At 36.8% G+C, this 18466-nt stretch overlaps 1 protein-coding gene across 1 annotated transcript in view; it reads right to left on the reverse strand.

Moving 5' to 3' along the window:
* Positions 1-2612: 2612 nt before the first annotated feature.
* Positions 2613-18466, reverse strand: part of LOC123869702 (UDP-glycosyltransferase UGT5-like) — a 28875-nt gene continuing 13021 nt past the window's right edge. Inside the window, exons 6-8 of the mRNA XM_045912692.1 lie at positions 11466-11691; positions 9189-9405; positions 2613-3544 (exon numbers count right to left, since the gene is read on the reverse strand). Of these exons, the coding sequence (XP_045768648.1) occupies positions 3268-3544; positions 9189-9405; positions 11466-11691 (720 nt within the window). The 3' untranslated portion in view covers positions 2613-3267. The remainder of the gene's footprint in view (positions 3545-9188; positions 9406-11465; positions 11692-18466) is intronic.

Below are 18466 nucleotides of genomic sequence, written 5' to 3' on the forward strand. Positions count from 1 at the left end.
CTCGCCATCACCTCGCCATCATCAAAGGTACGACTTTAGTCCATAACTCCATAATCTAAGGGTAAACTGTACTTTTGACATAACAGTTGACACATAAAACATAAATATAGGTACATAGGTACAGGCTAGGGAGAAGTGGTGAATACTCATGAGGCGCATAACATCTCCTCTTAAAGATGTCACTTCGTGATGACCATGACCGCTTTGCCAAACAAGAGTGTATCGAAGAAATAGTCAGTTTGGGCGAGTTCTGCTATATTATATTAGCAATTTAACACAGAGCAAATATAACTATTTCAGTATCATACTAATATTTTGAGCAAGTAGGTACAGCTAGAGTACAGCAGATATTGGCAAGTAGGTAGGTATTCCTATTTCCGAGGGCGAAATGCGGATAGGTACCTATTCAATCTGACTCATGCAGATTAAATGAAATCTTTGCTATTTTTTGAATTTTCATTTTTAATTAAATACTAGCCGATGCTCGCGGCTTCGCCCGCGTGGATTTAGGTTTTTCGAAATCCCGTGGGAACTCTTTGATTTTCCGGGATAAAAAGTAGCCTATCTCAATAAATAGTTTATTTGGATAAGGATTAGTATTTGACGATAATATGATCAATAAACATAGGCTAATAATTTTAATTACTTTTATTCTATGGAAAAGTGGTTATAATGGCTAAAATATAAATGTTTGGCTTATACTATCGCGGACTTTTTTGTAGGCATTATTGAGTTCTACAACTTTTCTATAGAAGTCAACCATACATCTCTAACCACTTAGGCAGCGTTCGCGAGAATCGTTAACGTACGGCAGTTTTTTCGACGCCTTACTCCACAATTTTCACTACCACGAAAAATCCTATCTATTTTCCGGGATAAAATATAGCCTATACGGATTCGGAAGAATCCCTCTAAGTAATGGTAAAAGAAATTTTGAAATCGGTCCAGTAGTTTTTGAGCCTATTCAATACAAACATACAAAAATACAAAGGTTTCCTCTTTATAATATTAGTATAGACAAGAATAGCGAGCCAACAAGCAGGTGGGTCACCCGATGTTAAGTGATAACCACCGCTCATAAACATTTGCAGTAGGTACCAGAAGACCGCCAATGCGTTGCTGGCATTTCAACAATTTAACGAATGATGCAGCAGCGATGGCCTCGTCTCCAGATTAACGGACCCACGCACAAGTTCTAAATTTTCACTGTGCTTTTTAAGTAATTAAATAATAATCATTTGCTTTAAAGGTGAAGGAAAACATCGTGAGGAAACCTGCATATCTGAGGGTTCTCAATGTTCTCAATGATGTGTGAAGTCTATCGGGCTCAGAAAAGGGTTGAGAGTTGAGACAAGTCCATGGTTGAGACGAAACAACCTAACCCTAGGTAAGTATAGGTATATCACCGACAGAAAAAAACACAAGATAATGTTTTACATTAGGTATTTTACTGTCTTTTATTATAATTTATCAACATGCGCACAAATATAATCAATATAACATTATTAGCTTTACATTTAGCATACAGCTATATTAAAATTTGTTTCAGAAACGAAAGCCGCAAATCATCCATTACATACATTGGTAATATATATACATTAAATACTGCAACGTGTCGCTACTAGATGGCGTTAACAGTCGTTTGAGTACTGAATGACATATTATCTCTTTCGGCACTTGGCAGTGCGTGAGCCGTGGCTGGCCTGTCAAAATCTTTACTTGAAAGGGTCCAGTATAAGAAGTTAGTTCTAGTATCGACTAGAACTTACAAACTAGTCGATATTAGAACTAACTTCTTAAACTGGACCCTTTCAAGTAAAGATTTTTATATAAACCTGTGAGGAGGATACTGCCATTGCCGCAATTAAAGTGCCTTAAGCCTACGTTGTCGTATTAGTTTACAAATTGCGAAAAACCAAGTAAAATTTGAATTTCGCGGGCAGACCCGTCGCTTCCACCTTTAACTTTTGTACATATACCAAAAAGTCCAAAAAGAGCAGCCACGGAGTTTCTTGCTGGTTCTTCTCGGTAGTGCGGGAATTCTGAATCAGTGGTCGAATCACTTGAGGATTCGAAAAACTTTTCTATTTTCTGTTTTATCCCATATTGGACCCTTTCATGTTAATCGTTTTTATTTTATATACTTATTTTTTATAATATGTGCTTATACATATAGATATACAGAATAAATATAATTACAAGTAAAAATGTTATTGCTATTTAATAAATCTAGGTAAATATTTATTGTATTACCTACTGTAAAATTATTTCATATAAGCGTTATCACTAATAGCTAATACACTAAAAATAGACAACAATTTTTTTCTACGATTCATACATTACCAATTTAGTCATTGAAAAAATTTAAATTGGCACCAGTTAGGTATAGGAACAATTTACATAAATACAAGCACCACTATTGATTAGTTAACTAATATTAACACTACTCTAACAATTAAATAATATAGGCAGGGCGTCACAATGAATTTGCGTTTTTAGGGTTCTGTACCTCAAAAGGAAAAACGGAACCCTTATAGGATCACTTTGTTGTCTGTCTGTCTGTCTGTCTGTCTGTCCGTCCGTCCGTCCGTCAGTCCGTCGTGTCTGTCAAGAAAACCTATAAGGTACTTCCCGTTGAGCTAGAATCATGAAATTTGGCAGATAGGTAGGTCTTATAGCACAAGTAAAGGAATAAATCTGAAAACTGTGAATTTGTGGTTACATCATTAAAAAAAGTGTTTCTATTATTTTCAATTGCATCAATTTATAGAACAGTTACAAACATCGAGTTTAATTGATTAATATTCGAATAGAAATCAAACTCCGTTTTTATGGAGCTCGCTCCGAATAAATTCCTCATGATCGAACCGAGTTTTGCAATGAAAATGCCTTTATACGTTTTATGTGTTGAAAATGGTCCCATGTTTTATTTCATTCGTAAGTCGTAATTTATGAGAAAACATCGAATGGGATGACAAAAGTGCGTACAATACGATCACAGTTAAACGCTTTAAACCCTGCTATAAAAGCTCTTACGGCATCCGTGTTTCCTGCCACGTATAACCTAAATACCTTCAAAGCAACAGTGGCCATTTTCTAGGCAAGCGCGCTCCAATTTAGACCTCATCATTGCTTTTGATTAAGCATGATTGTCGTCAAGCACAAGCCTAATTTTTGCAATTAAAAAACTATGGCGGACCAGGAATTTTCAAATGGTGTTACTGGTGTTAACTCAACTCTTTTTCAGACGAAAAGTTACGCTCGCACTCAGTGCATCTTCTGTTTGGGCTCCTTGACAAACAGCTGCGATATCTTCGACAGTAAATACCAGATGATCATGACAAGTACCAACAGGGCTAGCATATACGCTGCGGCGACGTCAAGCAGCGCCAGTTCGTAGAAGGCGAGCTCCCTCGCTGCAGTGTGTAGAGGCGCCGCATGGCCCCATCGGATGACTCGTTCAGTCCAAAATACGGCCGTGTCTAAAGGAGAGGACTCTCTGTCCTTCCATATTTTGGAGATGCGACGTGCGTTTAGGCGCATTCTGAAACGAATAATTATTTATTTTTAAATCTGATGAAATAGATACAACATAGAATGCAATAGTAATTTTACGTTCTATCGCTTACACTAAACACACAATATTAAGTATTTTCTCTACTTCCCCGTCGCGCTAAGTTCGTGTTTGTTCGGGTTAATCTCAGAAACTATTGAAGGGATTTTCATATAAGTAGCTTTCATCCGTAAAAAAAGGAACTATAATATGAGCAAGTTCTGGTAGGTCTATTTTTATCTAAGTACCTATAGAACGTGCCACATGCCGCAAAGCAATTTGGAATAGAAAGTTTTGAAAAATTTAATTTTAATATTTATATCACAGTTACCTACTGACTTATATTTTTATATTTAATTGAATTATATTCTCATGAATATTAAATTCCGTGTATTAATGTCAATATATTGAAATATATTCAATTATTGATAGATTAACAACAAATATTGTAATTTGTATGTTGCAATAAAAGCGGCAGTTGTATCAGAAAAGTACACCTACCAACACATAAAAGTGGGACCTGCCTAGATTGTAATAATATGTTGATAAATATTTCAATTTTACATAATATTCTACAAAGACAGGTTTTTCTGACTGAATAAGATAAACGGCGAAGCAAGTATAAAAATTTTCATTGGTGACATACGAGTAGGTAGGGAATCCCAATAAAAACGTACCTACGCTAGTACTTAGGCACATATTGTAGAGTAGAATAGAATCTTCCTAGTTCCTAAGTAAGTAGCGCTCCAAAATCGATGGTATGTCCTAAGTCACTTGTCAGTAAATATTTTCCTAAATATTATGCTATCCATTATAAGAAAAGCAATCTCATTTGGTGTGTTACTCAGACCTTCCGTTTGGCTGCGAACCAACCTTATCGCCTATTGTTAGTTATTTATAATGTAACTAAGTACCAATATCGTATCCTATAGTATATTTATAATATAAGTACCTATCACACTTCACACTTAATATTATAAAGGCGAAAGTTTGTATGTGTGTGTGTGTGTGTGTGTGTGTGTGTGTGTGTGTGTGTGTGTGTGTGTGTGTGTATGTTTGTTACTCTTTGATTTGGCTGAAATTTGGAATGGAGATAGACAATATCCTGGATTAGCACATAGGCTACTTTTTATCCCGGAAAATCAAAGAGTTCCTACGGGATTTCAAAGAACCGAAATCCACGCGGGCGAAGCCGCGGGCATCTTCTAGTCTTATAATAAACAAACTTTCGCCTTTATAATATTAGTGTGATTGTCATGTTTATTTTGCACCTCTTGTTCCTAAGTAAACTTGTAAAGCAAACACGTCTAAAAACGTTGAGCTATGCTATAATACCTATATAGGCATTGAATGTATATAGATAATATTATAAAGATTATAATTATGTGAAAAGAAATGGGGTAAGAAAATAATAAGAATAACCAAAAAGTAAAATTCACCAAGAAAGAAAGTGTATTAATGTACTAACAGGCTCAGGCCCATATTATTACAGCCCCGACTCCCAACTAAATCTCAAGATTTTGAAAAATCTGTTTTTTAGCCTTTTTTACGGATTCTTCGTTAACAATTTCTCCGAAACTAATCGATGCATGGCTACGTAGAAACTTGTTTGAAAAGAAACTTGGTGATATTGGCTTTGAAACAAAACTGATTCTACCAGTTTTGCGGGTGTGTTTCGGTTTTCCTTCCAACATTATCATTTAAGTTAAGTAGTTCCTATTTAGGTTTAAGCCCTAAGTTTTCAAGTTAACGTGATTTTAACTAACATGATAATATCAGCGTTTAGGTTAAATTATTATGGACGGGTATCTAAACGTCTTTACGGGATGACATAGTTTAATCTGTTTATTCACCCGATCCTAATTCCTAGGGTAGGTATAGGTACATTCGGATTTCGGAAACATGCGCCTTTCTAATAAGGTGGTTATTAAGATTCGTATAATATTATATTTAATATGGGGTGGATTGAGTTAAAAGTAAAAACAATAGGTACTATGCTTCCAAGTATGCACCTTCTGCCGTCCAAAACAATTTTTGATTTTATCGCCGAAAAACGTGGAATCTTTGAAAAACTAATAATTATGAAAAGGGACGTTACGTAGTATCACAAGGTTTTTAGTTAGTTTTTAGTTTGATCCTTAGTAGCAAACTTTTTAGAATAGTTTGAGCAAAAATGTTACATTAAATGTCAATACGAAAGATTGATTTACTTATTTAAACATGTATTCAATAATTATGTGGAAGTCTTTCCTATGATGGTTAATTTGGAGCTTGAAATCTTACATTTTTTTGATTTTAGTGTAAGCGGGCCCTTAATTAACGGGTTTGTACATACTTTGTAGATAAACAAAGTACAAACAACAAATAATAGAATACGCGTAATTCATTTGTATGGAGAAGTGTGTAAGAAGTGTAACCTTAACTTGACTTTGGAGAGCGTAAATACACCTCTTGATAAAGAAAAAGCAACTGATTATTATTGACAGGAAATGGCCAAGTAAGTATGATAAAATATAGCCAATTTATTTTCTCAGCCATACTTTGAACAGATCAGAAACAGGCCATGGGCACGTCTCGATTGATGTAAAATAAAGTAGGTACCTACCTACGTACGAACATTGGTCATATTATGAACATACACAATACACAAATAACAACAATGCCCCTATCTAAGGTTAAACCAGATAATTGAATAATATACGTTGATAATATGTAGATCAGACATAATGATGAGTTGGTATTCACTACAAACTACTCGTATACTCTTGAGCTTGAGTTAATATTAGCATTTATCATAAACGCGCATTTTCTTGTAAGAACTCATTTGAAAGCATTAAAATACCTACTCCTTTGTGAGTTTGACAAGGGAAGATAAAGTGTTCAAGCAATACTCAATAACGTTTCATTGAAACTGAGACAAGTAAAGGTACCTACTTGTGAAACAGACGATTATCATCTTAAGACCTCATTTTTGTTCTTTTCATTTTAAACAAAAACTAGCAATTTAAAAAGTAAATAAATAAAATTAGTTAAGTAACTACATACGCAAAAATGTGTCTACTATTAACAGTCATTAGTTATACTCATTACACAACAATTATACCTAATAAGGTTAATTGCCTAAACCCTATATCCGATCTTTGAAAGGACACCTCAGTTGCTATCATTAGGCCGGCGATTGATTATTGAATTACGATGTAGGTACCTACTTATCTAAATGAAAATAAAAATACCTATCCAGTTTGTTAATTAAAAGAAAATACCATAATAGTAAGTATAATAAGAATAATATATTAAGATATATCTTATGAGATAGTTATGTGAAGCAGCTGTATACATACTTATTAATATTCATTTCCGTCTATAGATCAACGGAGGTCGTAACTTTAGTTTTATTGTTTTAACAATGTAATGTAATTATTGCATCTGGACTCATTATAATATTATTTGACTTTAAAGTTGCGTTTTTAATGGTGTTTTGATTATAAACATGCTTTGGCATTTTAATTGTGGGAGAGGGTTTGGAATTTTTAGCCCTAAATTATGTAATCGGAAGTTTAATTTTGTCTGCCCATTGGAGAGGTAACGTATGTGCTTCGACAATCAGAGTATCATCTAATAAATTCAATAATTGGTATGCTGAAAAGCTCTTCGCTCCGCTCCGCTTCAATGAAAAGGCAGCCTTAGCAATGCCTCGCGATTTAGCGTCCCGGTAAAAAGATAGGTACCTTAAACCTTGAGCTCAGGTCTAACTGAAGGTTTCTACGCACTGCATTCGATCCGAATTGAGAATCCTCGATCTGAACTCGCCGTAGTATAGGTATCTACTACCTACCTACTTTTAGCATGAGCATGGATGCAGTGCGTAAATAGCCCAATACAGCATACTACACAAAGAAATGAAATAAAACCTCGATAAGACGAAAATGTGTCTTTGACGGTTGAAGATCATGTTATAAGCTAATAATATCAAATAAGGTTAAAATGAATATTAGATAAACTAGACTAACTTTATGTCGTTGAAATGATATTAACCTATTTAATGAAATCGTGACCTTTATAGCAGTGATATTGCAAGATTGACGTCCAAGTCCAAGAGAGATGATAATTGATAACAACGGAGAGACTGACCGACATAATATTATCAACATACAGTAGATAGGTACATAGCAGGAAATATTGTACATCGATCTTTAGAAAGGGATAACGGCTTCGTAGAGCGTTGTCTTTGTCATTGAGACCGACAAAACGTCACTTAAGTATGAGTGACAGAGACAACACTCTACGAAGCCGAAACCTCTTTCTAAAAGTCGATGTACAAAATATTTCCTGCCGGCTACTGTACAGTTCAAAGTTCAGACGGATGGGTCTAGAAAGTTAAGATTTTGGAAGTGTAGGTTCTCTATAACGTACAGTAGCCCCAACCAAGCACGGATTTTGAGAAATTCTAGCTAATAAAAGCTAGTTTACTATGTTATTTATACTCTAGGGGCCATGGATTGGGCACAATCTCAATTCAAAAAATATTATTGAACTACGTTTTTCATAAAAAAAATTATTGTTATTGATTTTCTTTAAATATGTGATGGGGCTTTAGACCTGTTTACCTTTTTACAAAGTAACTTTTTAGTTTTTACTATGTATGGACTACATAGATTTTATTGCTAATGTTTGTAGCACTATAAACATTTTTTTATTACCTAAGTATTTTTATTTAATTCTCCATTTGCTTCCGTATGTAAGTAACCAATCAAAAAATATGACTTGCATTGACGTAGTAAGTTAATTTTCTAATGTTGTATTTTCATCGCCCTCATACCTATTTACTAACTTGTTTCATAATAATCATTTATATCTGTTTCTTAAAGATGCATTCTTTTAACTTTATCTTTTTTTGGTCGAACTGCAAAATCTAATTATTGCGAGAATATACCTATTAGTACAGTCATTTGGTGCTCAAAAAGGAGGTTACCTGAAAAGGTTTAGCTGGGAGTTTTGAAAATTGGCCAAAACGAGTGTTGGAGTGGACTTTGCGGCACTTGTACACTAAAACTATTGATTCAAAAACAAAGTGACTACATAAATTGTAGGAAATTGTTTTGTAATTAGTTAAATTCATTACATTGCCATTTTCATCATGAAATGAGTCGGAAAGAAGTTATCATCAGAAAACTGTTTTTGGGCGCCATTTTATCGAGATGGTGGCGCGAGCGGCATAGATACGAGGTGGCAAAATGAAAATTCGGAAAGAGCATTTTAAAATCTAACTATCCAGGTAAAACTACTAAATGACTGGAGGAGTGGTATGGAGTGGAGTGGTCCACTGGACCACCGGTAATCCGGCCCCTGTCTAATCCGGCACACTTTATAATCCGAGATGTCTATATTGAATTTACTAAAGACATACATAATGTATTATTATATTTTGTACTTCAGAGTATGTATGACATATAGAATCTTATCATTGCATCTGTAATTTGTCGGATTACTCTTTTGTGAAAAAATTTGCACTAGGTATTTGTCTTAAAAAGTTGCTACTCTATAATCCGACAAATTCGATAGTTCGAAAGTGCCCTGCAAAACGTTTGTCGGTAATCCGGGTGTCCACTTTATAGCTAAGATATAAAATACTTACTCTGCGCTTAGTACGCTTTGAACGGCATCAATTAGCGACTCTTCACTCAAGTCGTCATAGGACACCACTTTAGCGAAGCCGGCGGCCGCCGCGGCAGCTGCGTTCGCGGGTTGGTCCCCGAAGAAAGGCACCACCACCATAGGTTTGCCGGCTGACACCGCCTCTGTCATGCCCAGCAAGCCTCCGTGGGCGATGAATGCGGTGATTTTCTTGTGTTCTGCGAATTAAATCAAAGCAGAGATTAGGATATAAACTTTTTTTATTAAAATAACTTTCACAAGGTGTTTTCGAACAGTCAAATTATTCCGAAAAGAAGGCCGGTTGGCCGGGTATACGAATATAGACCATAGACAATCTGAATCGTAGAAGTAAGTACAATTACAAAAAATATTTAGAAATACATAACTAACTTCTTTTCTACTTAAATAGGGCTCTTCTAATAACCTAAGTATCTAGTAAAACTAACTACATATATAAATATGTAAGTACCTAATTAATATGTTATTTTTTTGAAATTACTTCTTTTAAATCCTATCCTCCTTTTTTTATTTTGATTCCCATTTCCATGTTATCTACTTATACCTATGTAAGTATACGTATCTTTTTATTTTAGGAAGCATGTTAACAGGAAAATGTTGTAGTTTTGAGCCTTCAAAAGATTACAATGCATCTATATCTTCTTTGTCACTTCTTCGTGCCTGCCTTCGTGAAACGTGATCATTTTTAATTTGCTTCGGACTGCCGGCAAAGATTGCTTCCGCATCTTTGAATTCCCATTATTTATATTAATAAATAATTAACAAATAGTTCGTGTTATCGTTGCCACTACCGATGGATGTTCACTGTCCAGTGGACCTAATTGTTGAACTTAATTGTTGCTCTTTAGGGATTTTAAGTTTTCACATTGAGACTGGAACTGTACGCGACTGGTTGAGATGGCCATCGGGGTGGGAACGCCCCGCACACCCATATAGCCCCCACGCTAACCCGGTATAGCACGGGTGTCCCCCGCTTCATGCCCCGATCGCCATCTCGATCTGTCGCGTACTATAGGTATACCACCATCAACCCATCGCCGCACCGGCATTTTACTAAGCAAGGATCTCTTCTCAGAAATCATAATAAAAAGGATTTGGCCGTCTACCGCTGACTAAGTAAGGTTTGGCAGACTTCACCTTCGAGAATATTGTGATGAAATCCTGCTGAATTGATCGAATACGAATGAAATATGATTTTCCGCAAATAAGGCTGACGTCTTAGCCCCTAGGCTACATCCGCTTAGGAAATAGGTATACCTACCTATAAATTATTACAGTAGATACCTACTAACGTATATTTTAGTCAAACAATGGTTAGTAGTCACCTCATTGAGAACAACAAAAAATGGGTCACATGTCATTGTTTCAAATGTTTCTAGAATTAAATCGAAACGCTTGGAATATGTAAATAATTAATTTGGAATTAGAAAATATAATTAAAAGGTGTTTCATAAGGCGTAATACTCATAAAATACGAGCCGTAGTAACCGTACCCGTTGTTACTTGCCACCAAGCCATATTAATTCGATGCTGTTTTTTTTTATTGATGGACAGGTCGACGAGTTTACATCGTTGAATATGAATCCATCCGCCAATTCTCACATTTTTTTGGACGAACTACTAGTATGTGAATAGATAATATTATCATCGTTGATTAAATCACTACTCAAAGGGACATTGGAGCCGAAGTAATTCATACTGCATCTGTCACGATCCTCAGAATACATTTTCAGTGAGGATTCTTTGCTCAGCAATATCGTTGTACCCATTTTATTTCAATATAACATGTTACTTCAACTTGGAGAAAGTGTTTACCATGTGTAGTGTCTTGAGTCAGTCAGCCTCATTTTTTAAAGCTTTTTAACGAGTTGACTTGTTGGTATGTACGACTAGGTATGTCATCATCATCATCATCATCACGAGCAACCAACACCAGTCCACTGCTGAGCGGGTCTCTTCTCAGAATGAAAAGGCTTTATGCCTAGACTGCGACGCTGGCGAAATTGGTACCTGATTTTTCAGCTACTTTCAATTGTTCGATTGAGTTGAAATTTTACAAATACATTATGTAGGTAGTTTGGATAGCAATAGATAATTATTTACACTATGATCCTTTTTTTACACTGTGATATTATCAATACATGTATGCCCCAAGGTGCACTATTGTAACCCACATTATTCCTCTTATACCTCGTTGACTATACGACCAATATGAAAGTAGTAATAAACAATAACTTACGAAGTAATTCATACTGCGGCAGCCACCTAACCCTCAGAATGTTACCAGTGAGGGTTCCCTCTTCAGCACTGTCTTCATATTTCCATATAATCTGTTGTTTGAACTTGGATAAAGCGTTCACGATGATCTCTTCCTTATATTTTGGCATAGTAGACGTTTTTATAAGGGAACCGAAGCTCAGCAGGATGACGCCATGTTCAGATTCGTTTAGGAACCTTTCGATGTACTGAAACAAATGAAGATACATTTTAACAATAGTCTCGTTTCGTAGCTAATGGTTAGGAACACGGGACAGATAATGGGTTAGTTAAGTGTATCTTAAAAACCATATCATTATGTGGATAATGAATTGGGTCACCTTCAACCAAGAAGATAAGGGTGGGAGAGTTTTTCTTGGGATAATAATGCGGTGGACACTCATTCTCAGATCTTTCCATATCGATTCGACTTACTACTATCTACGGGATTTCGTCTTTTAGTTTTAACGATTCTCCCCTGCTCTCTGCATCACATTCCTTATTGCTGAAGATCATGACTTCTTTCCATTAATCTGAGTTGTAGGAAGTTTCTTGTGATAATAATGTGGTAGCCTCCCAGATGCTTCCGTATAACGATTATATTAATCATTTTATTATCAGAAATAGCTTCTTAACATATTCTCTGAGGTACGCAGGAAACAATAATGCCACCAAACCTCCAAAATTGGTTCCGTATGGTTGGTTTTTAGTTATACTGACTTTGGTCAACATTGTTTACTAGGTGCAATCGATGCGATGTTGCAACTTGCAAGTTGCAATAGATCTACTCATGTGGCAATAGGCTATGCGCCTCTAAGAACCTAAGAAGAACAGTAAACAACTATTCTTATGGAGTCGTTGTTAAGATCAAATTGATCGAATCGTAACCAATTGGGAATAATTGGAACGGAGGACGTCCGCGTCTGTGTCAATTGACTTCATAAGTTTAGAACTAATTTAAGTTTCTTGTATATTCACTTAAAGTAGATAGGTAAGTACCTACATAAAGTAAAGGTCAAGACCTATCAGTAAAAAATAAATTACAGCAACCAATTACCCTTAATTAAAAATTTGAATCAGTCCCGCTATGTTGATTTCAGGATCGAACACCACTAGGCTATCATCGCGATATTACATAAAGTTTGTAAAAAACAAAATCATGAACTTGCATAATAAAACTGTATTCCTTGAATCATCAAGGTTCATAAATAGAAAGGTCGTTGCACTGCAATCGGCAATGCATTGTGCATGGTAACTCACCAAGTGCACACCTCATGTGCATTGTGTTGTGAGCCACAATTTACCCAAAACATCAAAGTGTATGCGTTTTATAGGTAAATTGCTGATGCCCGCGACTTCGTTCCCGGGGATATAGTTTTTAAAAATCCCGTGGAAATTCATTGAATTTCCGGGATAAAAAGTAACCTATGTGTTAATCCAAAACTAGGTATTTCCATTCCAAATATTTTCAGCCAACTGCCAAATCCGTCCAGTAGTTTTTGCGTGAAAGAGCAACAAACATACACACACACATACATACTCACAAACCTTTATAATATTAATTGTGTGTTTAGTAGGATCTAGATATTATTCTCTTTTGATTTTTAGTCGGAGTGTGTACCTACATAGTATATCCATAATAATCGTCCGTCGGTGTCAGTCTCACCAAGACTCGCGCGTTATCGTTTATCTACTTCAAGTTAATAGCTTAGGCAATTTAAGACGAAAAAATTCGGAGTTTGATCGCTAATAATAATTGTGTGACACTTTCCGTATTGTACAACTAAATTACCGTAGCTATTGAGATATGAAATAGCACCGCAGGAGTATTATAGGCAATATTAGGAAAATAGCTGGCTTTTCCGCACAAGGCAAGCAGAATACAAAGCGGATGTAGGATGTGTACTTATAACAATCCACAAATTCGCTTCATTTTGATCACTGATCAGCCTCTTTGCGTCCAGTTCTGGACATAGGCCGTCCCAAAAGCGCGCCATCACACACGGTCCTCAGCCTCCCACGTCTGTCCCAGCAGCCATTCGGTTTTGCCACAGACAGTCATGTCTACTGCCATTTCAACTTGACTCAGTAAGTCACTTTTTCAGGTTTCCCTTACGGTTGTTTTTTTAAAATAAAAATAGCTAGCAAACGAGGAGGCGGGTCAGCTGATGTTAAGTGATTACCGCCGCCCATGAACATTTGCAGCACCAGAGGAACCACCAATGCGATGCCGGCCTTTCAGGAATTTGTTGATCCGCCTCTTCACACTAATATTATAAAGGCGAAAGTTTGTATGTGTGTGTGTGCGTGTGTGTGTGTATGTTTGTTACTCCTTCACGCTAAAACTACTGGATGGATTTGGCTGAAATTCGGAATGGAGATAGATAATATCCTGGATTAGCACATAGGCTACTTTTTATCCCGGAAAACCAAAGAGTTCCCACGGGATTTCGAAAAACCTAAATCCACGCGGACGAAGTCGCGGGCGACAGCTAGTATAATATAATTCGTCGAATAATTTTAGGTTGTTTTTGTTTTAGGTAAACTAGGTTATTAACTAGGTTTTAGTTAGGCTTAACGTTCTTTCGAAAGTCAATACGTAACCCATCCAGTTACCGACTTGCGTCAAAGTCGCTTAACGCACCCGATATAATCGATTGATAAACACTCACACAACTAGGCCACACTCATAGATCAAAGTTACGGGCAGCGAATATATTATTACTTATAATGAGAATAATCTGCGTTTTCCCTAACTGTGTCAAATAAACCGGCAAAAGTTCAACTCGGCGTGCGTCTTGATGACCTTACAACAAGTTCATTGACACTTCCTTATCGATAAAGCTTTGCACTTGCGTTGCGGCCGTCCAAAAGTATAATTTTCCTGCTATCGGCGTAAATGGTACCTACTTACCCACTTTAAAATGTGCGATTTATGTAGGTCAGTGAGACGAAAACAATAAATTTATCGAGGTTAGGCTTTTTGTTTATTTTACCGACTTCAAAAAAAAGGAGGTTGTTTCTGTATAATAGTTCCCATTCTGTATAATAGCTTGAGATTGGTAGTTTTTCGTCCATATGACGCTATTACCTACTTTGCCAAAAGCGTGTAACATTTTATTTGGTTAAAAAGCTTTCTTTCTACTTTATTAAATTACTGTATACCTAGTAAGTATATAATGTTAGAAAAATTTGTACTTTAGATATAAATAATGTGGAAATAAATTATTGATTAAGATGAAGTGTTGACCTGTAATTTTGAAATAACTGTCTTATCTGCTTATTAGTAATTTTGTTGTAGTAATAGAAATAAATCGCGGCGGTCAACGAAAAAACCTAGACAACTCTAAAACAGCTAGAGTGGATGGGTGGTACACCCACACAGGTTGTTTTTGGCTGTGGTTGTTACGATGTATGTCCAAAATTATCTAAAACGAGTTCAAGATTTTTTGTCATAGAAGCATCCCGTCTACAAAATATTTTAGACTTGGAGAAAAAAACTGCGACTTAGAAGCCAATTTGCATAATATTTTCGCAATATAGGCACCTAATCCGCATTTAAAAACGCCTAATAATTTGAGTGATTTGATTTTACTGCGAAATTAGATGACACCCGCGCGATTTCGAACGCGTAGGTAGATAAGTAGGTATTCCATACCAGAATGATGCCAACGGGACTCTTATAATAGATCGTAAAACCGTGCCCTTACTAAGCCTCCTCTCTCCGCTTGGCCGTCCGTCCGTCTGTATGTCTGTCATAGGGCTGTGTCTCCTGAACCGTAAAATGTAGAGATTTGGATCCTAAAAAGGCATTCAGAAAAGAACACAAATATTCGCATATAACTGATATTATTAGTAGGAAATAAGAGCGGAAGCCTTTCTAACTTTGTTTTAATTGAATTACCTTCATTGAAACATTACGGAAAGCCATGCTATTGACCGTCTGATCTGGACCAAGGTTTATTTTATTGGCAGGTCACCAGCTGCTGTACCTACTGTATCATATAAATGCATATGTTCGTTAAATTATATAAGCAACAAACCGGTTGATCCAAACAAAGAAACCGGTCCCATTTGGGTGGAGAGCTGATTATCTACTCAATATTTTGCTTTTTGCCAAAGAGCTGGACCAACGGGTCAAAAAAATATTGTTATCTAAGAGATGTTTTTACTCTTTATCGATGTGTCGTCGAGAGACTAATTGAAATTGACTAATTGAAATGTGTTGAATGAGTGATGTAGTATGTAAAAAGCTACTTTGAAGAGTATGAAAGGTTCGAAGAGCCATAGTAATAGTAATAGTAAGTAATTATTTTAATGTTATAAATTAAAAAACTAAGTAATATTCGCACCACCTACCTATATAATATCAATAATCCTTAATATCCTTGCACCATTTTGGTGCCTGGAAGAGATCGCTAAGACCGCCAAATTGTACCTGCCTATATTTTGATTTGCTTTGTATGTGTTTTTCTGTAGGTTTGTAGTGTACAATAAAAGTATATTCATTCATTCATTCATAATTGGTATTCGGTGGCTATGATTACTCCTAGACGTGTTTCTTATATAGTTAAGAGTTTACCAGATAAAATTATACGACGAGAAATGTAGCGGAAGCCGGAACGAATAAATTATTTGTTTATTTGTGTTGAGCAGGTAACCGCATAACCTGATTTTTTGCATTCTACCGTTTCAGATTGCAATTTCGTGCAAATAGGTAGAACATAAGTATGCGTATATAAATACTTACATTACCACAACTTATTATGACTTATAACTTATTACTTATTACACTTATTATTGTCTAGGTATTATTATCATCAACCCATTGCCGGCTCATACTGGGCACGGGGTCTCCTCTAAGAATGAGAAGGGGTTTGGCCATAGTAGGTATGCCATGCTGGCCAAGCGCAGATTAGCAGACTTCTCATACCATTGAGGGCATTATGAAGAACTCGCAGGCATGCAAGTTTCTTCACGATATTTTTATATGAGTATTTAATTGCTTAGAACAACAAAACTCCGAAAAGTTAGAGGTGCGTGCCCGGGATCGAACCCTGGACCATCAACTAGGAGGCCGACGACGTCTTAACCACTAAGCTATCACCGCTTAAGGCTTTGAGATTATGTAGTTATATAACTATCTATTTATCAAGACTTTACCGACTATTAAGAGCGTCCTTATCATTTTCAGTATTTACTTAGCTAGAATAATTCAATAGATCAAACTATTGCGTAAAATCCATCTTGCCATAGTGTCTGTCTAACTTCTGACTTTTCATTGCCCATCTGTTTAAACGATTTTGACGGGTACGGATGGACAAGGGATGCACTCAAGCTACTTTTTGTCCCAGAAAACTAAAGAGTTCCCACGGGATTTTTATAAAACCTAAATCCACGCGGGCAGAGTCACGACATCGTCTATTTGATACAGAGCCATTCTCGAGACATAAATAGGATTCTTTTTATCCCGGAAGATCAAAGAGTTCCTACGAGATTTTCAAAAACCTATATCCACGTGGACGAAATCGTGGGCGTTATCTGGTGGAATATAACAAAATTACCTAAATAAACATTTTCTACATAATATACTCTACAGATATGTATCTAATGGAATAAGTAAGCTCCTTTGGGGTTTATTTGATTTTAATTTAAAAGATATTAGCAGATTTCCTCACGATATTTTCTCCGAAGAGAACAATAAGCTGATACGCCCGAGAACCGAACACGCGTATCACGATACTCCGGTCAGAATTCCATGAACACTACCCGTTACGCCATCACCGCCCTTTATTTACATCACTATTAACATGTCTGTATGTTATTTCACAGCACGAATCACAAATTATTTTTATTTTTATAAGGAAACTATACAACAAAACAAGCAAAAATTATTATAATTAGCAAATAAGTGGGTTTTATTCATTATTGATATTTTCAATTTTGTACCAAATAACATACCTGGGGAATAACTTGCCTAGTCAGATCCAAATGCATTCCTCCAACTTCTAGGAGACCAGGCACAAGAGGAGCCGGACCATTCAACGCGTGGTAGGTGTTCAACATCATCAGGGAAATATTCCGCCCCATGTCCTCCAGGTCAGGAATTTTCCTGCCAAAATGCTTCTCTATCATCTCTTGCTCCTTCACCTGGACCAAGTAGCGGAACCACAACTTGTGGTAGATTTTCAAAAATGTATTCTCCACTCGCTCATAGAACGTCATGCGTGAACTATACTCAGTGCTGATCACGGGCACGTACGAGGGGTTATCGGACACTCCGATGCGATCAGCGGACCATGGCATCAAATTGCTTGATAGTAAAGCAATTACCGGCGCCTTTATCCCGTGTATGTGTAAAAGACCCAACATGCAATCACTGTTAAAGTTTTCCACGAACACTACGTCGTACTCTTTATTCAGGGCCTCAGTCAACGGGGGCCAGTCGACGGCTTTGCTGCACACGCTCAGCGCCATCTCAGCCAACGGATGGAAGTCCTTCAATTGCTTCACTATACGTCCAACTACCGGCAATCGCAAAATTATGCTCGGATCCTCATACCAGCTTAAGTCGAAAGACTCCACTCCAAGGTTCGCGATTCCTTCGAAGCTGATGTCGGTGTAGTTGGCTGGAGGGTTTTTGAGCGGGAAGAAGGAAGCGACGGTGACATGATGGCCTCTCTCCGCTAGCTTCTGCAATAGCGGTTCGAAGACCATCTGGTGACTTTTGCCCGTGTGCGGGAAAAGTCCGAGAATTCTAGCACCGTGCACATACTCGTAGCTGGAAAGCGCGAGAATCGCGGCACAATATACGTACGCGGGACGCATTTCGCGCGTTCCCTACGCCGAGTCGTGTGGAACACTGGCGACTTCCACTGGACAGTGCACCGATACGTCATACGATGCCGATGGCTGTGCTAATACGGACGCTATTTTCAGAATCAGTTACATGACCGTCAGGCGTGATAAGAGTAGTGCATGTGT

The sequence above is a fragment of the Maniola jurtina genome, chromosome 11, assembly GCF_905333055.1.
Source record: "Maniola jurtina chromosome 11, ilManJurt1.1, whole genome shotgun sequence".
Lineage (NCBI taxonomy): Eukaryota > Metazoa > Arthropoda > Insecta > Lepidoptera > Nymphalidae > Maniola > Maniola jurtina.